We start from the raw sequence: 24,949 nt of genomic DNA, 5'->3' as shown, positions 1-24,949 counted from the left end.
TTTGAGGTTGTGGTTAAAGTGATCCCACAAATCGCACTTCATTTCAACCTCTTCGTCTTTTGGATACATTAAAAATGTTGCTTGTCGATCACTATCCTTTTTTTACAAACAGCACAACACCTCATATTCTGTTCTTTTATTTGAACTTTATCACAAAATTTAATTTTTATATTTTTGTGTTTATTTGTGTGTTTTTATTTTTTTTCTCTATGATGTTTGAATTTCTGTTATGTATTTCTACGGCGAATTCGAATTACAACAACTTGTTTGACATATCAAGTTGACTACAGCTGGCCTGAAAGGGTTACCTTGTAATTCTACCATGGGCTAAGTACATAACAAGCTTGAAGTCATGGCTAGGCATATTAATGTCAAATTATAATGGAAAACGACGGCAGGATTTTGGTGCGGCTCTGTAATCCCTTTATGAAATGTCACAAAATATGCCTAGCCATGACTTCAAGCTCTTTATGTATTTCCAGCCTAATAATTATTCAAATTTATGACCATTTGTGGGGGAGCTACTTGATGGAGTGGATCCATTTTCGCACCCGACCTAGTACTGATGCAAATATTAGGATTTGCAAAGTTGGAGCAAAATCGGATTATCCTTTTTCTTTCTGTACAGTAAATAATTTTCTATGAAAATGTTGACATTTCGTGTGGGAGGTACCAGAAGGAGTAGACCGAACCCGATATAAGTTTGAAAATCATATTACAATGTACCAAGTTTGAATCAAATCGGATACTCCCATCGAGAGTTATCATGCGCACCAGCCAGACAGATGGACGGACATCGCTAGATCGACCCCAAATGTCCTGAAACCGATTTGATCCAAAGAGACCTAGGATTTATTATTTCGACTAGGCACGTTTTGGTCGTATCAAATGAAATATATCCTCTGTAGCCATAGGGCTGAGGGTATAATGAGCTAAAAATATACTGACACATTGTTAAAAACACTCTCTATATCGAGAAAAGGATACAATATCAAATTGAAGTTTTCCATATTTTTCTCAATGCACGTGACAATTTCTTGTAGGGCTGTCTCCACTGACCGACTCTTGATATGGACGTGCTGCAATGTACTTATTATATTTACATTTAAATTTGAACGAATTTCCAGGTGTAGTATCCTTTCTAAGGCCTTCATTAGAATGGGAAAGAGGTCAATCGATCTGTATAATATTTATGTAATGTCTGATTAGGTTTCCTGGCTTTGGGAACATAGGTTACTCTTACCTCTTTTCACAGACTGGGTACTAAGCACAACATAAAACAAGTCTTGAAAATCTCCTGCAAGATAGCCAATAGCTATTCAGATGCATTTCGCAACATTGTATAATTGAAAGGTGTTGATTGCCTATATAATATTAGGGTAGCTTTTTATCCTTCCTATAAGTCTCACATCTCCCGCTGTGCAATGTACGGAGGGTGTTTTGTCATTACTATCTTACAACCGGGAAATATAGATAGATAGGAGGTCGAGACTCTTTAGACCAAATTTAGTCCATATACCATAATCTCGAAATCTAGAGCATTATCTACCCCCTTCTATAGACGCACAAAAGCTGACCCAAGATCTGCGATTAGCCTTCTTTATTTCACTTTTGTACTTCTTAAAGTCTACTTTATAGGCGCTTCAATCAGTACTGCGTTTAGTTTTGCTGGCCCTGCGACAGGTGCCAACAATGGCACCAAATTTCTGGCTACAGAAAGTCCAAGTCACCTTTTGTCAAAATATTTAATATTGGTACTGATTCCGATATTTAACGCCAAACAAATTTTCCATGATTGAAGTTTTCCTTATAGCGGTTTTGATTAATTTCATGGTTGCTCCGAACTTCTAATGTCTCAGGTATCATATTAACAAAACAAATCGTTTTTGGGTCTTTTCTCTCTCTTTTCTGACTAGAGAATTTATTGCAATGGTGTTAGTTTATATTATTTAAATAAATTTACAAAAATTATAAAATAAAACAACCTAATAAAATTAAATACATTTTTTTTCGTAAAAAAAATTAAAACCACATTAAAAAATATCACATAAAAAGTACATAAATAACTTGTATACAATAGATTAAAAATTTTACAGATTGGAATGAATTGTTTTCCTTTTTTTTTTTTTTTTGAGTAAAATTTAAATGAATATTATTTTCTACAGCCAAATTTTGTAGTCATGTCTTAGAGTTTGTCTTTTTTTTTTTTTTTTTTTTTTTTTTGATGTGTTAACAGTTCTATTCATCTATTTGTTAAAACATGGAGAGTACATGGGGTCCAGTGTTAGAGTATTATTTTTCTTTGGGATTTTTTTTTCTTCTAATTATATAATGCCATCACAGATACACAATCATCAAAGTCTATAAAATATTTTTGTAAACATTTTGGTAATTCCAATTCTTCAATAACTTTTTGTAATGTCGATTTGTCTTTCGATGCTCGATATTTGCTTAGGTGTGTTTCAACGGTGGAACTAGATAGTGTCTGGATTAAATGCTTGCGTAATTGTATACGTGTCAGGGTTTTCAGTTCTAAGGGTTGGGTTGATGATCGTCTGAGATCCTCTTCGAAGTCTTGTCGCTCCAATGACCAATTGTTGGGTATTTTTGTCAATTTGCGATATGGAAATTTAAAACCATTCAAAACTATGGAGAAGAGAGAGAGAGAGAGAGAGAGAGAGAGAGAGAGATTAATTGATTTCATATTTATTTTATTTCGTTACGTTGCTTACCCAAAAACTTGGCAAAGTCTTTGGCTCCGGGAGCCCTTAATGTTCTCAGCGAGTTTACAACGTGATCGTAACATATCTGCTGAATACTCACACCCTCTTTCAACAAAAACTCGGCAAAGTGCAATTTATTCAATGTCACCGCACGCGACAGCGGTGTATTGCAAAACGGGACATAACAATTTGTACTGGAGGTTGAGGTCATAATTGACGACGACGACGACGACGACGACGACGATGTCATCCAGGATAAATCCTTGGCATATGCCATCAGTGTGCGAGCTATAATTTTGAAATCATGCAGCTTATCGATATATTGTACGGCCAAAATGAGATCATTATCGATTTCCGTCTCCAATGATGATGCATCCAGCTTCAGCATATATTCCAACATTTCGCACTTTTTATACATAATCGCCAATTTGATGGGTGTAAAACCATCGGTATTGCGCACCTTTAAGCTATTCAAATGTTCATCGTAATGCAACAGCAACCCCAACATTTCTGGCATATCAAAGGCAATGCAGCGGTGCACCAAATAATGTGATGTTATGAGGCGAGCTCCACGTTCGAGCAGGCAGGCGGCCAGGGCAATGTTATTCTTTTCCACAACCTGAAAGAGAGCCGTGTTGCCATCTTTATCCTGTAAATTGACACGGGCTCCCTTCCTTATCAACTCCATGGCCACCTCGAATTGATCATAGGCTATGGCATACATGAGCGGGGTCTTGTCATTCTCATCGATTTCGTTTAAATTGACTTTGTTGGTCTGCAACAGTAAATTGGCCACATTCGGATTGCGATATTTAAGAGCAACGTGCAATGGTGTTTCGCCCGTGTTAAAGGTCTTAGCATTTGGGTTTGCTCCGTACTGTAACAACAGCATTGTTATATCACAGTTATCGGCTCCAATGTGTAATGGAGTATAACCCACAGCTGTTGTTACATCCACCTTGGCGCCATGCTCCAAAAGTATACGAGCACATTCACACACCCCACCCACCGCTGCATAATGTAATGGTGCCATGGTCATGTGGTCCAATGTGTGTGGGTCCTGTTCCAGCAATATGGCATTGGCTTGATTGGCGCAACCGCTGCTACTGCTGCTGCTGTTGCCGTTGCTGCTGGTAGTGGCCATTGAGTTATTGCGATCACAGATATACTTTTCCAAATTGCTAACTATATCCCCAGTTCGTTCGAATGTTTTGGCATAATAATTATACAGGGCTATAAATTCCTTTACAGTCTCGTCTGTGGAATTATCAGAATTGTTGCTGGCATTAAATTCGTCCTCCCATTCCAAACAGTCCATACCCTCGGGTGTGGTATCTATTTCGTTTTCATTCGATTTGGATTTATCTGAAAAAATACAGAATATAGATTTTGAAAAGAGGTAAAATAAAATTGGGATTTATTTAAGGCTAAGCTTTTTTTATTTCGAATCCAAAACCATGTTATCTGCATCAGAAGTTTTCTTTCAACACCTACCACTTCTATGCCAACCAAAGATATAATTAAAATTTTTTGAAAAGGAAGAAATATGTAACTCGATCTTTTATCAAAAAATATCCAAGGACGAACCCCATCGATAGATACATCTTTGTCCGATTTCACGTATATTTTGCATCAGACGCGGGATTGGGCTACTATTTCACTCGGAGACATTTAGTCCATTGTGTTCATCCTAGGAAATATAAAAGTTGTTGGTGGTAGGAGTGATGGAGAAAGAGAAGGAAAGAGAGAAAATACAGTTAGCAGGACGTCTGCTTAGCCAGAGAACCTTTTTGGCATCTTGTCTATGGTGATGGGATCTATGTTTGAAAAGAACGAAAGGGAAAGGGGCATCTACATAGTAGGATTTCAATCGTCTGAATCTCATCCTCATCCTCACATAGATTACAGAAGTTCTCCTGCGCTTGTTCTCCTGCTCGAGATTACCGAGCAGATGGCCTTAGATACCCTACGACCGGTCGCTAACTGCCAATTTCTTTCAGCTTCTTCGATGAGAGATTTTTTGAAACGAATCGGTTTAATCTCCCAAAGTCTGCATATTATAACAATGATAATCGGTACCAGATATCAGATACAGCCTGAAAAAAGCTTTGAGTAATTTTACTTTCGTTATTTTGCAAGATAGGGCCCCAATTTCCTCCCAAAAAATTCAATGTAAGTCCACATTTTGATATCGCCCCATATGTCCCCAATTTTTAATCAAATTAGCTGTAGTTCAATATTTGGGGTTCTTGGTGGATATATTTACACCTCCAAAGAATATTTTAATTTTTTAATCTCCACATCGTTCTCTACAATCCTTTTGGGACACAACACAATAGCCCTGAAAGTTTCCGAGTAGAGTAGATATTGGACTAGATAGATACGCGTTATTTACATAATCGTACAAGATCTCAGATACAGCCTGAAAATAGCTTTGAGAAATTTTACTTTCGTTATGTTGTAAGATGGGACCCAATTTCCTCCCAAAAAAAATGACAATTTTAGTCCACATTTTGATATCGCACCATCCCCAATTTCCCCAACTTCAAACTAAAACCAACTTCAGCTGTAGTTTAATATTTCGGGTTCTTTGGGGATATTTTAACACCTCTGAAGAATATTCTATCTATCAAATTTTAGGAATTTGAGAAGAGTCGATTTGGCACTACTTCGTTTTTATTTTTTAATCTCCATATCGGTCTCTGAAATTCTTTCGGGAACACAGCACAATAGTCCTGACAATCTTCGAGTGGATTAGACGTTGGACTACGTAGACACGCCTTATTTAACCCATGTCTTTCTGCAAACAACTTTCCATGATAGTTACACTCTACCTCTTCTCATTGGTTTTAGAGAACATATATATGCCATTTAATGACCAATATTCCTTGCAGTTTTATACCAGGACCAACACTTGACACGTTTAAAGATTTCAACCTATGCACATCAACGACACAAACATTTGGCAAACATACCCGGCTGGAAAATCAAATCTGGTTCCTCGCACGACTGTATCAGTAATTGTAATATTTCCGTATCACCCATTAAGGCCGCCGAACCAATGGCCGTCCGTCCGCAGGAATAGGATATGAATGTGGCTCTTAAAAATATAGAAAGACCAACTTAAAATGTTGCAGCAAACAAACAAACAATTGCTGATAAACAAAATCAGTTTTGTTTTTCTAATATACCTTGCACCTTGCATGAGGCATGACAAAGTTTCCTCATAGTTGGAATTGTGCACCGCAGTCAAAAGGCGTTCGTTGAGTTCAGTAGTAGTACAACCAACATTTGCGAGCATTTCTTTCGTATAACATGTGCTGCTGTGGGTTTGCGATTTTTGCAATAAAAAGCAATAAATTATTTATATTTAGGCAAACTGAATAAAAAAATGAATAAAACTTAGAATATGTTTAGATCTCACTGATTGGCTAACTGGGTTGGCTGTCTGTGTTTCTTGAGCAAATTTCTTCTTTTTTCCCCCAGCCTTATTGTGAATGCTGCGCATGTGTGTGCCAATAACGGCGGAGAGGGGGTGTTATTTCCCTTAAACAATGCATTTCCTTTCGTATTCATTCATTGATTAAGGATACGAAGGGGATGTTTTGTTATGGTTTGTTGTGTGCTGCAGAAAGTTAAACAACGAAATATGGAGCCGTTAAACAGCCCTTCCTAATTGTCAACGTATTTGCTTGACGTTTTTCTTCATTGATTTATCGATTTACGTTGACTGTACAATAATCGCTCTATAATCGAAATTACCATATGATGTTTGTTTATATGGCAAATAAAAATAATGAAAACAGCGTTCGAAAATTAACAAAATTAAAATTAGAGTAAAGTAAAAAAAATAATAATGAAATTGTCACGTAAATATTGTCGTTTATTATATTATAGCATGGTCTAATATTGAAAAAGGCAATGGTGTCGGCTTTTTTGCGGAAATCTCAACGTTATGAGCTCATTCAAGCTAAACGACGACGGCAGCATCTTTCAGGTGGAGATGGATTCGTTTCAGTCCGATAATTAAATATGTTGACATTTCTAAATTTGATCATCATTAAAAGCAAGGCGATCTTGAAAACGTTGAAGTTCATCTTTACGCCTTGTCGAGTTCCGGCTGGCCACAATATTATTGATAATGAGGTAGCCCGCGAATTGAGTAGGCAATAGGACACCAGGTGAGGCCTCCTCTGATAGAGTAACACTACTCTATAAAGGTCCAGCAAAAATAGATCTCAAAGAAGAATTAAAAAAAACAACAAGGGAAATTAGGAACAATATCAGAAGAGCTACACAAAAATGTTGACTTTGAGATTTTCATATTATAGTAACTACAAAACAATACATATTACGACTTCAGACCGGAATTAATTTGAAATCCCATGGATTTAATAAATGGATGCTGTAGAAGGTATTTTTATGCTGTCCAAATGTCATTATTGTTATTGAAAGTTTATTATGTATTTTAGGTCTATATATATATATATATATATATATATATATATATATATATATATATCTAGACCATGCTATAATATATATATATATATATATATATATATATATATATATATATATATATATATATATATATTGATCCAAACTAGACTTTTTTTCTTGCAATTGATACTTCGCTTCTTACACTGTCTTTACACGGTGACATTTTTTAACCATGCCATTTTTTATTGTTGGTAAAAGGTGTAGAGAGACAAGGATAGAAGAAAAAATGGCACGATAAGCCACCGCACAGGGTTACATGCCATTTTCTTTGCATTTCTCTTTTTGCTTCTTCCGAATTTTTTATAATTTTGACATTTCATATAGTTTTTTTATTGTAATTTTTGATGCGTTTCTTTTATTGTGATGTGAAGTTTTTAGTTATTGAATTGTATAGTGAATTATATGAAAATTAATTGGTAGTATTAAAAAGTAAAAAAAAGAAAGTTAAAATAAAAGTTAATAATGCAATATTTAACACCTCAATAACTTTTTCCATCATTTCTTCTTTAAATTCACACATTTAAGTTTAAATCACTTCTTTATAAATATCTGTTACAAACAATTAGCTCTATACGAAATACTGAATAAAATAAAATATCAGAAAAAATGCCAAGCACTATTATCGTAAAATGCCACCGTGTAAAGTCGCGAAGATTTACGCAGAAATTTTAAAAGAGAATTGATAAAAATGCCAGCTAAAAATTGCACCGTGTAAAGGCAGTGTTATTGTAGTTAACGCAATTCGACAAAAACAACGAATAACATAAATGACACACAAACACACATTATTCAATCACACACGTATACAAGGCAGTGGTAGTTTAGCATTATAGATTAAAAATTTGGGACCACAATTTCTAATGTTTTTTTTTAAATAAAAAAAATAATAAAGATTTAAAAATTAATTTCACAGTATTAGTTTGTACTTACTTTTGTTATCTTCAATTTTTCCACTTAATTTCTTTTATGTTCTTCTCTAGGCTTTTAACAAAATGATGTTCTCGATTCTATAAAAAAAAAACATTAATAATAAGATATTATTGTGAAATACTTAGACCAACAAGGTAAAACGTACACCAACTGGAATGTGTACCTTCCGCGCCTTCTTCCTAGAGAGTGATCCTCGTCATTATCTTCTTGGCGCGGAAAATGTTTCCCGTACATTTGGGTAACGGGTAGAGAGTTGCCAATAATGGAGATATTTCTGCAAAACCGGGGAACAAAACCGACAACACTAAAATCGATAATAATCGATAGCTGCAATTGGTACGAAACAAGCACAACGGCGGTCACTGACAACTTCCAATTAGAATTTTTTTGGTTGGGAACTTTTTCCTGTCTCTTTTAAATAATATAGGAAATTATTTTGAATGTTTTCAAATTGGAATATCAATTAATTATTACGAAAATCCAGCAATAAGAATAAAGCTGTTTCCTAAAACTACTGCTTTGTCAGAACTATTTACAATTAGATGTAACAAGCCGTTCTTATTTATTTGATTTTCCCTTTTTTCAATGGATCTAAAAGCGAGAAGGTTATTGGTTTGTCTGTTTTTTTTTTTAATATGACCACTACCATGGCATAATTACAGAATAAAAACGATTTTTTTCTTTTGGTGCCCTTATTCTGTCAAAAGCTATACACATTTTTGTCCCATACACATTTCCAGTACCTGCCAGAATTTTTGTAATTTTTTTCGATATTATAAAGGGAAAATCGAAGTAAAACTACATTCTTGCAGTTCAGTAACAGACCATAGGTTTTTTCCAATCATTGATTTTGAAATGACATAATAATAATAACAATAAGGCAAACACAAAATTGGCAAAAGACGGGTATCTAAGAGTGAGTCTATTGGCTATTTTTCCTTTTTGATCATCCGGAAATTTATTTTGTTGCAAGCAATTTATAAGCATTTCAGAGCTGTTCCAGAACCATTTATTTTATTTTAGACATCGCAATCGCTCTAATGTAATCTCATGCGATCACATATTTTTATTAATGTCCCATCACTGTCAAATTTATATTCTGTAGTTCTTCCTTAGATATGGGCGTAAGACTGGCAAGAAATTTTCTTGTATTTCTTATCAAATATTTTTTTTTTATTTTTACACCTTTTACACCCTCTATCGAGGAAGAATTGATCTAAACAAGAAAGCTAACATATTAGCAACAAAGTTACCGGGAACGTTTCCTTAAGATGATGTGTTTAAAATCTATATTTTATTTTTTAATCTATATTTATTTTAATCTATTTTATTTTAATCTATTTTATTTTAATCTATATTTTCTATACGTGAAAATAAAATTTAAATTCGTCTTCCCTAGATAGGAAATATATTATGTTTTGACGTGCCAAAATTCCGGACTATTTATTATTTTTGTAAACTATGCCACTCGTCATACGTAAATATTTTAGATGAGAAGAATTTTTATTTGAAAAATTATGGGGTCGAGTTGAAAAAAGCAAATGAGTCTACCTCTGTTGTTTTGTAATGGCCTAATTTTTGTTTCTAGAAACTCTTCCTTTTAGCTGTTTTTTTCTTTCTTTATATAAAATTCAATTGGTGTGCATTTCTTCTTTTTATGTTTTGATATTACTGCAGTAAAAGCAACCAGGCAGACCCAATGTAAAAAACTGAATTTTTAAATTTTGGTAACGCATATTGTTTCTGGAACTGTCGAAAAGACTCCCACAAACTTTGTTTCTTTCTTTTTTGACAAACTTAACTGTCTAGATTTTTTTTTTTTTTTTTTTTTTTTTTTGCAAATAGTATAGATGCAGACACATTCATTTGATTTCACATATTTAATGGAGTTTAAAGTCATATAACACTTGATAAATTTGACTTGTCGCCATTGCTCGTTATTTGCCCTTCATATCGATAAACACCACTGGTCGAAACATATCGAACAATTTTAAAATATCGATTAACATATAAATTACAACTATTGCCATCACTATCTTTCTTTTCACAAATTCATCAAAATGGCAACAAATCGTGGTAATCGTGCTCGCCAAACTGAAGAAGTGGATAACACTATTAATTATGTACAATGCGATGGATTGGTAAGTAAATTCAGTAGAATTTGACAATATCTTTAAGGATTTACCAGAATTTTGGAGAAATTCCATTTAACAATCATGAAATTGATTGGTGAAATTGGTGTATTGGACTGTGTCTGCTGGGCAAATGTCAAAAGCGAAAATCACACGTTCGCAGTTGACAACTGTGCATCAGCCAGCCAAGGGGAAGAGATGCCATATTTACGTTTGATTTGGGCTTTACACATTTTTTTGCAAACATTAAAATGTTATTGTTTTATTCCAGGCGGCAATGAAAATTGTCAAGCACTGCCACGAAGAGTCCAGCAACATGGATTTGGCTCAAGGTGCTTTGCTCGGTCTTGTGGTGGACAAATGTTTGGAAATCACCAATTGCTTCCCCTTCCCCAAGAGCGATGACGATTCCATGGACGAGGAAATGTATCAATTGACCATGATGCGCCGCTTGCGTCGCGTTAATGTCGATCACTTCCATGTCGGCTGGTATCAAAGCTCTAATGTGGGAAATTTCCTGTCAATGGCATTGCTGGAATCGCAATACCATTACCAGACCAGCATCGAAGAATCGGTTGTGGTAATTTATGATACCCAAAAGTCGGGACGTGGTTTCTTGTGTTTAAAGGCTTACCGCTTGACCCCACAAGCTATCCAAATGTACAAGGATGGCGATTTCACACCCGAAGCCTTGAGAAACATGAAGGTCGGCTATGAGAGTTTATTTGTCGAAATTCCCATTGTTATTAAAAACTCGCCATTGACCAACATTATGATGAGCGAATTGTGTGAAATGATGCCCGAAGAACAGGGTCATAATTTCCTGGATCTTGGTACCGCTTCCGTTTTGGAAAATCACATGCGCTGTCTGATCGAGCGTGTCGATGAATTATATCAAGAATCAATTCGCTACAATAAGTATCAACAAGTTGTCTTCAAACAGGAAACGGTAAGCTCAAATTTTCCTATTTTTCTTCTTGATTTGTATTGATGAAAAATTGTATTTTCTTTTCAGGAAAAACATCGTGCTCTCACCAAACAAGCTGCCGAGAATGCTCTGCGTGTTGCCAAGGGTGAATCACCCATTCCCGAGGAAGAAGTTCTTAAACAATTCCGACCATTGCCTGTTCCACCCAGACTCAATGCTACCATTACATCGGGTCAAATCAATACCTATTCACAACACATTTCACAATTCTGTTCCCAATCTTTGGCTAAACTTTTCATCACTCAATCTTTACAAAACGCTAAGGAGTCTAAGGAAGTGGCCAAATAAGTGTATTTTTTCCCTCTGCAATTAACACATAAGCAAAAAACGCAGTAAATTATAATTTCACAATACAGAGAACTTTTTTAAAAGAATCGTACATTTAGTGAAGAACACAAATATATAGACAAAAGAAATCTTTATACAAAAAGAAAATAACGATTTGATTAAAGTGTTAAAACAAGAATAATTTGTATTTTAATTTCATCGAGTTAAATGGATTGGACATACCAATTTTTTTTAGAGAATAGAGTGTTGAAGGATTGAAGCACTGGAAGGATCTAACTTATATTTTGGGGAAGTCCTTGTTTTCGATATGTTTGGACTTAGGTTACAATTTTTTGAGGCCTCTTGAGAGATTTAAACACAAGCTACGTGAAAAAATGTGGCCGTTATTGAAGATGCATTCGTGGTTGGTGTGGCTTTATTTAATAATATATCCTTATTATCAAAACCTCCAGTCCTTAAAGTTAACACCCATTAAAGACTATGGAACCTCAGAAACCCATATGCCGACAATCATAGACTACCGCAAAAAATGTATGCTGCTGAATTCCGGTATCAAATGATACAAGAGAGAACCTTAAACATAAATTATCTGCTTGAGCAGTACTTGTGAATATTCCTGTAATTGGACAAACCATGGAAATAATGGTCCTGACCACAGTTTTAAAAATTAAGTTTATTATAGCAAGAATAACTCCCAACTTTCGAGCTCTTGCCCATACCATGCATGTATGAACAACAAACATACCTCATATTTATTGTGATTCGTCAATTATCACGGTTAACCTGGATTAAGATTTTGTAAAAATATGTTCCCATCTCCGATGCAATAGATTTAGATAGCCAAAATTCAAAGTTATATATTTGAAAAGTTACCTTGATTATTGCACAAAGGTACCCCCCCCCCTCGTTTTAAAAGTTTATTTCGTGTTTAAACATGGGGTACATTTTGCTTTTATTTAAATAGTCACAATTCATGCGCCATACGCTGCAGATGACGACCACGGCGTGGTGGTTTTTTTTAACGCCGTCAAAGTACAACACATCATCTTCGGTGTATTTCTAAAGTCGAATTGTTTACAAGTTACGCCAAGTTTTTGTGCAAAAGCCGGAGCAGTAGCAATATTTTTAAGTAAAGTTTTAAAATATTGTATGACAATTGAATAACACAGGTGGGTAAAATTAGTAAATTAATTTAAATTACAAAAGTATGCGAAAAACGGCAAGAGACGCTACTCTACACATACACTGAACAAAAAGCACACCGAATTTCAGTCTAGAGACTTCTAGGCTGTCAATGATGTTTTGTAGGCCGGTTGACATGAAGTGAACCGGCTTTGAACTTAGTGACAGTTGGCGCCGAACTATTTTGAAATAACATCAATTTTGCAAACGATTTGTGAGGTGACGCTTTCGCAAAAAAAGATGGCATCGGCAAATTTGAATCCCCAACGTGAAGTACGATCGTTTCTAATGGCCAGGGATCCAAGTATTGACAGAAGATTCCGGCCACGACCACAAAAACGTGAACGACTTTTTGCCGAAATTGAAGAAGATGATTATTCAAGTGATAGCTCCGTCAGTGACACGGATATTGATAGCGACATCAGATCATCGGGAATCACCGATGCCAATTCCAGTGATGGCTCTCACATTGAAAGCGGTGCTCTTGTATACCTTCGTCTGAGACCGGTTAGTCCATGTCCCTCACCTGCCTACAAGATATCTGAAGATGGCAATGTGTTGATAACAGGTCCGCCATTAGAGTGTGCCAGCACAAGTAACAACAAAAATTCCATGGAAAAACATTACAGCTTTTCGGGCATATTTAATGCAGCAGTGAGTCAGAGTGAGGTATATGAAAAATGCATTGGACAAAAGATAGAAATGGAAGAAAGCCTATCGGTCATGACATATGGTACATCGGGTTCGGGAAAGACCTTTACATTGCTTGGCGATGCCAATCGCCCGGGTGTTATACCTCGTTCCTTGGAGCATATATTTACACAGTATCAGACAAATATTTATCCCAATCCCGTCTTAAAATTGGTCAACGGACGCATTACTGTGCTAGATGACTCGGCAGCGGCAAAAGAAAATAGCATGCGTTGCAAAATTATGTCCAGTTGTCCCGAATTGGAAGGTGATTATGCCAACTTGCAGCAGCGTATTGCGGCAGACCATAATTTTCCACAGCTTCAGTTGGACGATGGCGTCTCTGTTCTCATCTGGGTGTCATTTGTTGAAATATACAATGAATTGGTGTATGATCTGTTGGCTCCAATGCCAACTGGTGGCAATAACAAAATGCAAAAGGTTCCTGCCCGAAAAAATCTTAAAATTGTTTGTAACGATGGAAATGTCTTTATAAAGGGATTAACCTCTGTCTTTGTTAAAACCAGTGCCGAGGCACTTAGACTGCTACGTTGGGGTTTGCAAAAACTCACATATGCCTCGACATCCATTAATGCCAATTCCAGTAGATCACATTGTATATTCTTTGTTGATGTACTGAAGTATTATCGCTCCGGTGTCATTACGGAAACTTCATTTAAATTTTGCGATTTGGCGGGATCTGAAAGACTGGACAAAACCGGAAACATGGGCTCGAGATTGAAGGAAGCCCAGCGCATCAACACTTCCCTAATGGTGTTGGGCAGATGTTTAGATGCCGCCAACAGTGTATCAGCCGGTGGCAAGGATCGCATACCCTTTAGAGAGTCTAAGCTGACAATGCTACTGCAGGCTGCTCTGCTGGGCAAAGAAAAAATGGCCATGATTGTCAATGTAACACCCACCGACAAGTACTATGAGGAAAATTTAAATGTTTTAAGTTTTGCCGCCATCGCTAAAAATATTCTATTTAAAGCGCCAGTGACAAAACAGAATAAGTCACGATACTCGGTGTTCGAAGGAAAAGAGCTGGACAACAACGAATATGTTCAACAGCTATTGGAAGAAAATGCCTTTTTGCGCAATGACAACGAAGATCTGTTGGATGAAAATGCCCGGCTACGCGATGAAATTGAACGTCTCACCAACGAACGAACCGATGAGCTCCAAAAGCAGGAACAAGAGCTGCGTATACAATTAGTCGATTCGTTTCAAATCACTTTGGAAGAGAATAAAAAGAATTTCGAGCGACGACTACAAACTGAACTGGAAAGTCAGAAGCGTATTTTCGAGTCAAAAATGGAGTTTCTCAAGCGCAAATACGAAGATGAGTTGGAAGATTTACGCGAAGAAGTGGAGGAACTGGAAAAAGAGAACAAGGAAAATATTGAAAAACTCGAACTGAAAGAAACGCATGCAAAGATCGAAGGCAATGAAAATATGCAAAATCAAATGCTTTCGAAAAAACGACGAACAATAGAATAATTATTTTTTAAAGACTTTTTAATATACGTTTTTTTTAATATTTGTATGTTTATTTTTGTACTGTAGAATATTTGTGTTAATAAATTATAACCATTTTAATAAAAGATAACATTTTTTCGAAAAAGGGTCATTGTTTTGCAATTATCAACATTTCTCAAGAAATTCGCTACAAAGTCCTACAAATTAGGAAATTCCATTTAAATTTTAGAAAATATTCAAAGGTCTGGCGCAAATTTAACAGAATTCTCAAATTCGAACTTAACAAAATTTTGTGTCGAACAAACGAAAAAATACTTCGATATTTTATTAAAAATATTAGCGAATGATTTTATTATATTTTATCTCTTTAGCACAATGTCAGATGAAAATGAGTATGGAGTTTGCCCCTTTAACAGTGGTCATCGCATTGTTATGTTCCGAATGCCAGCACATGTCTTGAAATGCCGTAAAAATTATCGTGGTCCACCATTGGAAGTTTGTGAATATAATGCCACACACTTTGTGCCGATGGGAACAATGAGTGAACACTTGCAGGAATGTCGGGCGTATCATCGTTTCAATCAGGCGACCTATAATAAAATGGCTGAAAAATCGATACGACAGGATGCCTAAGAATGAAAATGACTAGCGGATAAAACGATAAGTTGTGACGATCTTCAAACAAATTTATTTTTATAATAAAAACTATAATGAAATAATTTTTATTTTAACCCCTTTTTATATTTTTGACCTCATATACTTGATATTTTTTTGAATTTTTATTTTATGCTGTAATATGTCATAGGCAAGCATTTCAAAATCAAAAATATATTCTAATGCAAGTTATTCATTTATAAGGAGAATTTAAATGTTGTTTGTTTTCATCCTTTTACTTTCATCATGAAAAAAATTGGAATTGAAAGACCAGCTCTTGGAATTGGATGAGGCCAGATCTTGAATTGAAATACCATCTCTTGAAATTGCAATATAAAACCAGCTCTTGGAAATGGATTCCGAGGAGGAAATGCCAGCCGGATTTGTGGACTAAGAGCTTGCTATTCTTCGGAAGACAGAAAGGATACCTTATAGCAGAGCCAGCAAAACTGAATTTAGTACTGATTAAAACGCCGAGACTTAAATAAGTACAACAGTGAGTTAAAGAAGTCTAAATGAAGATCTTGGATCAGCCTGGGTGCGTCTATAGAGGGGGTACATGATGCTGCCAAATTTCGTAAAAATACCGTCTAAGGATCCCAAGTCCATAGGGAGTATACAGTGAGATTATGGTACATGGACTAACACTGGTCTAGAGTCTCTCGACCTCTTAGCAGGCACCCGCTTCTCCGATTTTTGTTGTAAGGAATCACAAACGCCCTCTCTACATTACCGAAAATAGGAGACTTACAGAAAAGATAAAAATCTACGCCAAAATTGTATGGACAATCAACCCCTGTTAACTCTTCAGGTCTGCTGGTCCTGATGGCATCATAACACCAATGTTGCAAAATGCATCTCTTTTGGTAATTCTGTAGGAGATTTTAAGGTTTGCCTTATGTTGTGCTTTGCACCCAGTGTGTGGAAAGATGTAGCGGGGACATATATTACCAAAGCTGGGAAAACTAGTCAGACGTTATCTAAAGACAACAGACCAATAAGCCTTTCTTATGAAGTCCTTAGAAAGGTTTCTGGAAACTCTTTCAAATTTAAATATAATACGCACATTGCAGCAATCCCATACGTCAGTCAGACAGCCCTACACGAAGTTGTCGGATACATTAAAAAAAGTGAAATACTCCAAGTTTACTTTGGTTGTTGTTGTTGTAACCGTAAAAATGTCTTCTGTTGTTTATAGACTGTTAATCCGGCCCTTCTTCGATGTCCAGGTTTAAGAATTCTACTACCTTTATGGGCTGTAGCCAGAGATCCCATGGATGAAATTGGGTAGGCTTGTCTGGACAATTGGATTGAATGCAGCGTATTGTGCAGGCCTGTATCGCACGCTGGGCAGGCGTTCCGCACATCTTCGTCAATTCGTGCCCAATGTGAATTAAGACGGCTGCACCATCCTGATTGTAGTTGGGCCAAAACTACCTGGTTTGCCAAGACAGCCGACTCTGAAGATGGCATTCATACTGTAATTGTTAGCTACGCGACTGCATCAATATGAATGCTATTCAGACCCGCTTTATTGGCTTCATGATCTAGGGTCTCTCTTATCTCACTGTACCTCTCTCTCTAGATCATGCAGGTCCTTCCTGACACGCCTGGGTGGGAGAGTTAGGATGACTCCCACAATAACACCCAAGCAGGTACTGCAACGAAAGCATATGATTATGCTGACGTAAGGGGAGAACCTTCGTCTGCTCATGTAAATATTTCAAAGGATTCACGAGGAGGCAACTTGTTACTTTGGTAGTTTTCCTCAATATAGAGGAGACTTAACAGCTGAAAGCTGCCCAAATACAAGTTGCACTGTTACAGTTGTCTGGTTGGGCCCTGGACAATGGTCTGGGGGTAACACAATGGGCCAAAGGTTACAAGTTAGATCATAAATCGCACTAAACAGTCACACGTTCAAGATGCAGAGCTATTCAACAATAGTATTTGGGTTTTCCAAACCCAGATGCCGCTATTTTGCTTGTTGATCTGGTAACCGAGGCCTCATTTGTCAAGATGCTAATCCAGGGTTATGGATGCTTCTTAACCTGTTATTTTCCAAGAGACCTACGTTAGGTTAGGTTCCCTCACGTGAGTGCTGGACAGTGGCGGAGCAAATGTTCGATCGTCTCAATGTCTTCTTCGTCTTGACAGATTCTTCACTAGTCAATATCACCGCTGTCCCATTTCGAGGTCGCTGCCCTCAGTGGCCTGTGATAATGGCTTTTACCTACTAGTTTTACGTCAGGTTTCGACAAGGACAATAGCGACTTTGTTCTCTTTTCCGAGAGTGTGGCTCAGATTCACTTGGAGATTTTCGTCCCCTTTTGTCCAGCCATTTTTTTGAATTCTCTCAGAGTAGTGTGTAAGAATTTCCTGCAGGAAGTGGCACAGAGGTGGTTTGACCGAGTTCTCAACTTCAATAGTAGCTGATTCGGACCCACGCCTAGACAATTCCTCTGCAATATTTTATTTTGCCTGGAATATTTTATTGTTTTGTATTCCAAGAAACCTACAATCAATTCATTTTCTCAAAGATCACAAAAAATCGATGCCAAGTAAAATAGTAAAATGTTTTATTTTTTTATTTGCAATTATAAAAACTCAATTTTACAAATATCATTAGACTTTGGTTAAATAAGGCTAGCAAAAATCTCATTCTATTGCCAGTATAGAGTTTCTATATCTCAGAAGTTGTTTTTTTTTTAATTTTATATCTTAAAAATAAGTCTTTGTTTTAACAAATCATAAGAGAAATAACTAATGTTAACATATGTAATTACAATATGTCTTACCTCGCCTAAAATCAAATGAAACATGTGTAATACAACGAAAAATAATGCGAGGAGGAGGAGGATATGAAGGGGAAAATTCGTCATTTATAGCGTTTTATTTCTCTGAAGACGTAAGGTAAACCAATTAAATGTATTATTTCCAAGATGGACATAAATGAAAGTTGAGTAATTAAAAAAATAATCTACTCAAAACTGAGACAATGGCAAACAATTTGCTAATTTCTAGCTTCTTAAAGCAGAAGGAAAACCAGTAAAGAAAGTCTTAAAGTCGGACGGAGCCGACTTTTAATACCCTACACCACTTTGCATATTTAGTAGAGCTCAACATAACAAATCAAAGTTTTAATGGGGAATTTGTGAGAATTAAATTATACCCGCAATGATTATAGTAATAATTAAAAGTCCAAAGGAACTAATGTATGGGAGGAATATCCTCCTTTGAATTGATTTCTACTAAATTTGTCGAGGCATTTGTGCCTTTTCAATTCGGGCTTGTATTATCCATTTGGTGTACAATTAACTTGAAATCGGATAGATATATATGAGAGCTATAACAAAATCTCGATAAAATTTGGCAAAGGTATTTCTGAGCTGTATTTGATATATTTCCCCGAATATCGTTTCCACGGAGTCCATATTACGGCTATGTAGGGCAAATTAAACAAATCAGATGAACAATATGTATGGGAGCTATAGCTATATCTGAACCGATTTCCACCAAATTAGACATACTGGTTTCTCGACTCAATTTGGTACTACCAAATTCCATTCCAAGGCGAATCGGACGAAGATATATATGAAAGCTATATCAAAGTATTAACCGATCTCGATAAAATTTGGAAAAGGTATTTCTTAGCTGTATTTGATATATTTCCCCAAATATCGTTGTTGCAGAGTGCATAATACGGCTGCGGAGGACAAAAATAACAAATCGGACGAACGATATATATGGGAGATATATCTATATCTCAACCGATTTCGATCAAATTTGACATACCTATTATCAGGTCCAATTTGGTTGTACGTGCAAAATTACATACTATTTGGGGTGATATTACAAGTTTGGTGCACAATATAAGGCAAATTGGACGAAAATATATATGGGAGCTATACCTAAATTTTGACCGATTATTTCCAATAGGGTTCGTCCTTATTTGTGCAAAATTTCATCGGAATCGGGCAATAAATGCGACCTGTACTTTGTTTACAAAAATATATGGTAAGACGGACGGACGGACGGACATGCATAAATCGACTCAGAATGTGATTCTATGCGGATCATCAAAAGGAACAAATGCACAAAGACATAATACCCTGACCACCTTGTGGTGTAGGGTATAACAATTATGACCAACATACTTAAACAATGGCTATTTTACTGGAAAGATTTTCTTTTTTAATAATTAATAATATTTTTCTTATGAAAAGAAGAGAGCATTTTCAAATTAAAAACAAATAAACAGCACACAATTAACATATGTGTCTATAACTAAGGTTATAACTAAATTAAACTTATTCACAAAAAAAAATTGCAATAGGATTTAATAAACATCAATTTCGGTAACTCCATGAAGGAGCCAAAGATGATAAGCCGGAATAAAAAACAAAACATAAAAGGGATTATATAGGTGCAGATAATCAGGACAATTAATACCGGCATCTGTAAAATATAAACCTACATTGTTTGATGAAACTAAAGGTATGGAAAAACAATAAAACATTAACATAAAAATAAAATAAAAATAATAATATTAAAAAATAGAATACAATACAGTAGTTCATGTACTTAAAATGTATACAACTAAAACAAATTGACTACTACACCATGTCCATTTCCAAATCAGTATCTTCATCATCCAACAATTTCTTACGGTCTTGTGACGATGACTTTAAATCACTGACACTTGTCGGCGGTCGTACTTTACCCAAATTCACCACCGGACTTTGAGAATACAAATAAATGGCAAACGACACCACCGCAATGGCCAAGGCTGTATTAATATAAATGGGTATGGCGAAGAGGAAATAACACAAGACCGCCGTAAACATTAGCTCCAATGCACTGGCAAATGTCTTCAATATTGAATTCATGTATTTCAAAAAGAAACTTGTCACAATACCGATGGCGGCATTATTTACAATAATGATAATGACCTTAAAGCGAAATATTGCCTGCAGACTATCGGCCGTAAAGGCGGAGAATAGATCGCCCTGCAGCAAAAGTATGACAACATTGCATACAATCGAATCCAAATACATGAAAACATTCTGCACAAATATATTTACGTCGGATCCCTTGTCTTTCAGCAGATATTCATTGTAGACACCGGCAAGACACGAGAATATGGTCTGGGCCAATATAAGCAAAGCACTTATGCTAAAATCAAAACCATTCATATTTTTCTGGCTAAAGTGTTGTGCTTTTGTAGCCTCTGTTGCGGCAAGGTTTTTCAATGTGTCATCTTTATTGCTGTTGTTGTTATCACTGTAGATACCGCTAAAGTTGATTTGCTTTAGCATACAGCCGACTGTCAATAAGACTAATGAGATCCATTGTCGTTTTGAGAGGTATTTTTTGAAAATTATCTGCAAATAAAAGATAATAGATTATTAGGAAGTTTAACAATTGGAGGATAGAGTTTTGTTTACGATATATTTTTTTTAATTATTGATATCAATTTCTTGTATGTGCAGCTGTTTAATTATAACAAGTAAAAAAGGTGTGAGTTCGGCATTTCATGGCATTACAATTTTCAAAACAAATAAAATTCGTTAAAAATTCTGTTAAAATCTTAAAAATATCGAATGTAGCCGTAATATTAGACGACGACGTGGACCTACATATGCAACTTTTGCCATAAGCCACTACAATATTGAAAAGCGAAAAATCGGTGAATAATGTAGTTAAAATTACCATTATATGTGGGCTATGCCAAAACGTGAACCTGCGCAGACAATTTTCTGTCACAGGCTGTAGTATAAATTATGAACTGCAAACTAAAATCATCAAAATACCGAATATCGGGAGGCACCGTTATATGGGGGCTATACGAAGGCGTGGACCTGCACGGACAATTTTCTGCCATAGGCTGTAGTATTCATAACGAACTTCATATACCAATTTGGCCGAAAGTGGTGAACTGCCGAATTTGGTTTTCTCCGATGAGAAAATATTCGTTGTCCAGCAGTTGGTAAACAAACAAACAAACTGATCGTGTGATCGGCGCTTGCCAAAGAGGTCAGCTGAAAATGTGTACCTTCGGTTGGCCACCAGAAGTCAAGCGCCGGCCATGGTTATGGCGTGGGCCGCCATAACTGTCGATGTCGCTCTCCGCTCGTATTAATCGACCGAATATTATGGCGAAAATATTCTGGAGGGTGCATTAAAGACTTGGGCATGCAAACATTTTGGCTGCAGACCTTAAACCTTCCAACAGGACTCAGCACTATCGCACTCAGCGCGCGCCACCCAAGAATGGCTACAAAATGAGGTTACTCGCTTAATTTCCAGCGCATAATGGCCACAAAAATCTCAGGATACCAATCCGTGGGACTATCGTGTCTGGAGTATTTTGGAAAGCAAAGTTGGCACTAAAAAATGCCAAAGTGCCGATCATCTCAAGCAAGCGATTCGTCAGGAATGGCACACAAACACCGCAGAGCAACATTCGGGCAGCGTGTGACGGTTTCATTGGCCGTTTGAAGGCCGTAATTCGTGCCAAAGACGACCAATTCTAACAAATCTAAACTTATTCTAAAATTTGATGCTATTTCTGACATTTTTTCTTTCATTCAATAAAATTTAAAAAAAAAATGTAAAAATTATGTCGTTTGACTATGTTGCAGTTTTTTTTTTTTTTTATCTCACTCTATATATACTTAATGGGCACCATGGCGAATATTTAGAGGTTTTACAAACGGAATGACATATTTTATATACCCTCCTTTTAAAGGTGGGGGGTATAAAAATACTGAGCCTTTTTGCGTAGGTAAAAAAGGGAGTGGGAGTTCAAGTCCCACCTCACATAAGTCTGATGTAAATATTGATATGTGAGAAGTTCCCAACGACTTATATGAAATTGATTTGATAATATAAAAATTGTTGTTTGTAAACACTACAGTGATTTGCCCGCATGGGCCATATTTCCTCTACATTTTTTTCTGAGAGAAATATCGGCACCTTTGAAGAAAATCCGCGATTAATTTTGCATTTCATGCGAGTTATGAACATAGAAGGAAGGGGTCGTGATAATGTCAAATTTCTCACGCAGGCAGGGTCGAAAAAATGTGACAATGGTGTATCCGCTTCGCCTTGATATAAAATTGTTCACTCAATTAAAGATTGACAGAAATATCAGAACGTGCAAAGTTTGGACCAAACAATTATCGCTTTCAACAGACTGCGGACATAAAAAAATATATTATTGCCTAGCATTTTTTTAAACAAGTTTCAATTGATACAGTGAGTAATACCTGTAATGCAAGCCACACACGATACAATTGGTTGTAAAACTTGGAGAGTACTCAAATTGTGTGTTTCGGTCACAAACGATACAACTTAGTGTACAACTTCACACTTCGTAAAGTTTACTTGAGTTAAGATGACACCGGAAAAAAAATCATGCTCCATAGTTGGCTTAATAGTTTTTATTCATTATTAATTTTTGCCTTAACCCCTGGTAAACATTACCGCGACATGCCCATGTGTGGCTAGCATTACAATCGGTTGGTACAACATGCCAAATATCAATCATATTGATTCTTTGTACAACCTAGACACAACTTCGTACAACTGGGTCACAGACGATACAATCTTTAATACAACCTCTCCAAGTTGTACAACCAGTTGTATCATGTCTGGCTTGCTTAACACATTTCCTACCAACAATGGTTAAACCAATTTCAAATATTACATTGTATTAATTAACAATTCTTAAATATTTGAATATGTTAACTTACCTGAAACAAAATACCAGTTATGACAACTCGTAGCTGCAATAACAAATAATATGTTGTGGGGTCAAATGTTGATAGATTTACGAAGGCCAAATTGTTGTACAGACAGTAGAGAAGGGCGGGAACAAAATACAATAACATAACATTGGAATCTTTACGGACATCCTTGACCAATGATGTAAAATTGTGACTGAAAAAAAAAACGGGGAAAATACTTATATTAAAAAAATACATGTTACAAATTAAATTTGGACTCACTCTCTGAGATATAGCGAAGCTGAAACTAAAAGTTTTAAGACTTCCGTTAGAAGAACCACTGTTACGGTATTGTAACTATATGAATTATTGGATTCCTGTGATGCGGTTACAAATATCCCTGCAAGGAGACATAAAAGTTAGTAACATAACATCTTAAAATTGAATGTTCTCACTTACCTTGCCCAATAAAAAGGGACATATACAGGATAAATATGAGAAATGTAAGTTTCGTTGGAAACAATTCACGCCAATTTATTGCCATGTTGGCCACTAAATTAATTATTGATATTAAATTGATTGCTAATTTCACAATTTCTATTGGATGGTAAATTATTACTTTTGTATCCAACAAGCTGTATAAATAAATGCGTCTGCAATTCCTAAGAATAGCATACTTGCGGAAAGGGAAACTTGTTGATAACAGACCAAAAGAACTCAATTCCAATTAGTATTTTTTTTTATCGCTCATAGACTACATATAAAGTTCATTTGTTAAATGTAATCAACAATAATGTATTGTGTACTCTTTGGGGTGCTGTATTGAGGAATAGCTGAAGGTTTTTGTTTTGTTTCTAGACTGATGAAGATTGCTTTAAATGCCCAACCATAATTTGGGAAAACACACAACACAATTATCGACGTATGTTTGTTGCTTTTCTTGTTGTTTGCAGGGAATTCTATATCGGAATTGTTGTTGCAATGATTTCAATTTTGGATTTGATACAGGTAGAAGGTGGTTGCACACGTTTAACCAAAAATGTTATTTTGTCATATAATGTTCCGTTAATTGCACTTTAATAATTTCTTTCATATCAATAAAAATTTGTAGCCCTTTTGTTAATAAATTTTGTTTATCATGATATCACTTGAAAGACTTTTGTGGAAATTGTGATTTAAAGCGCATTCGTATGATGTTAAAAACGAAACAACTTGTATAAGTTATTTGCTGTGTTCGCTCGATTGTTTTATTACTTTAATCTATTGCTTATATACTCTGTTAATATCGTTAAATTATTTTATTATTTTTTCATTAAATTCACAACCTTAACGTAAGACGTATGGAATTTATGACTTTGACAGAACAGCTGTGTGTCTGAAATCGCTCGTACGCCCCTACCTAATGCCTGACGTACGTCTGCAACGTTTTTCACCATACAAGCATAGGCAAATGAAAATATAAGGTGTGTCTGGTTACTTTTCCTGCAGGAATTGTCCAGCAACATCTTTCTGAGAGTGTAAGGTAGTTTTACTCTCTTTTGCAAGGAAATTACGAAAAGTAAACAGACGGTATTCCTGCAGAAGCTTGCAACTAATCAGCTGATTTGTCAAAACAAACCAATTTGTCCCCCATAAGGAGAATTAAAA

General features: G+C 35.9%; 5 protein-coding genes across 11 annotated transcripts; 3 read left to right on the top strand and 2 right to left on the bottom strand.

The window, feature by feature from the left end:
* Positions 1-2,191: 2,191 nt before the first annotated feature.
* On the bottom strand, positions 2,192-8,486 carry LOC101900682 (ankyrin-1). 7 transcript variants are annotated; one of them, XM_059125608.1, is made up of 5 exons: positions 6,148-6,277; positions 5,915-6,043; positions 5,699-5,845; positions 2,733-4,088; positions 2,192-2,646 (listed from the first exon to the last, which is right to left on the bottom strand). In XM_059125608.1, the coding sequence occupies exons 2-5, from the start codon at positions 5,949-5,951 to the stop codon at positions 2,321-2,323; spliced, it is 1,866 nt and encodes a 621-aa protein (XP_058981591.1). In that variant the 5' UTR covers positions 5,952-6,043; positions 6,148-6,277; the 3' UTR covers positions 2,192-2,320. The 7 variants fall into 7 exon arrangements, with proteins under 7 accessions (XP_058981591.1, XP_019893339.2, XP_019893338.2 ...); XM_020037780.2 differs by having other exon boundaries at positions 5,915-6,046; positions 6,148-6,220; XM_020037779.2 differs by having other exon boundaries at positions 5,699-5,823; positions 6,148-6,153.
* Positions 8,487-10,146: 1,660 nt separating this feature from the next.
* LOC101898837 (eukaryotic translation initiation factor 3 subunit H) lies at positions 10,147-11,745 on the top strand. The gene is made up of 3 exons (XM_005186372.3): positions 10,147-10,297; positions 10,560-11,237; positions 11,304-11,745. The coding sequence occupies exons 1-3, from the start codon at positions 10,217-10,219 to the stop codon at positions 11,562-11,564; spliced, it is 1,020 nt and encodes a 339-aa protein (XP_005186429.1). The 5' UTR covers positions 10,147-10,216; the 3' UTR covers positions 11,565-11,745.
* Positions 11,746-12,573: 828 nt separating this feature from the next.
* Positions 12,574-15,722, top strand: LOC101899018 (gametocyte-specific factor 1). The gene is made up of 2 exons (XM_005186373.4): positions 12,574-12,733; positions 15,290-15,722. The coding sequence occupies exon 2, from the start codon at positions 15,294-15,296 to the stop codon at positions 15,549-15,551; it is 258 nt and encodes an 85-aa protein (XP_005186430.1). The 5' UTR covers positions 12,574-12,733; positions 15,290-15,293; the 3' UTR covers positions 15,552-15,722.
* Positions 12,897-15,063, top strand: LOC101900860 (kinesin-like protein subito). The gene has a single exon (XM_005186384.4). It carries the CDS (start codon positions 12,987-12,989, stop codon positions 14,937-14,939), a length of 1,953 nt encoding a protein of 650 aa, XP_005186441.2. The 5' UTR covers positions 12,897-12,986; the 3' UTR covers positions 14,940-15,063.
* Positions 15,723-18,134: 2,412 nt separating the features above from the next.
* Positions 18,135-24,748, bottom strand: LOC101899190 (UDP-galactose transporter senju). Its single transcript, XM_059125536.1, has 5 exons — positions 23,922-24,748; positions 23,762-23,854; positions 23,585-23,702; positions 23,330-23,516; positions 18,135-20,956 (listed from the first exon to the last, which is right to left on the bottom strand). Coding segments are annotated over exons 1-5 (1,167 nt in total). The 5' UTR covers positions 23,923-24,748; the 3' UTR covers positions 18,135-20,188.
* Between the last annotated feature and the right edge of the window lie 201 nt (positions 24,749-24,949).

The sequence above is a fragment of the Musca domestica genome, unplaced genomic scaffold (assembly GCF_030504385.1).
Source record: "Musca domestica strain aabys unplaced genomic scaffold, Musca_domestica.polishedcontigs.V.1.1 34, whole genome shotgun sequence".
Lineage (NCBI taxonomy): Eukaryota > Metazoa > Arthropoda > Insecta > Diptera > Muscidae > Musca > Musca domestica.
Note: the sequence above shows the minus strand (reverse complement) of the source record. Positions and strands in the feature narration are given on the sequence as shown.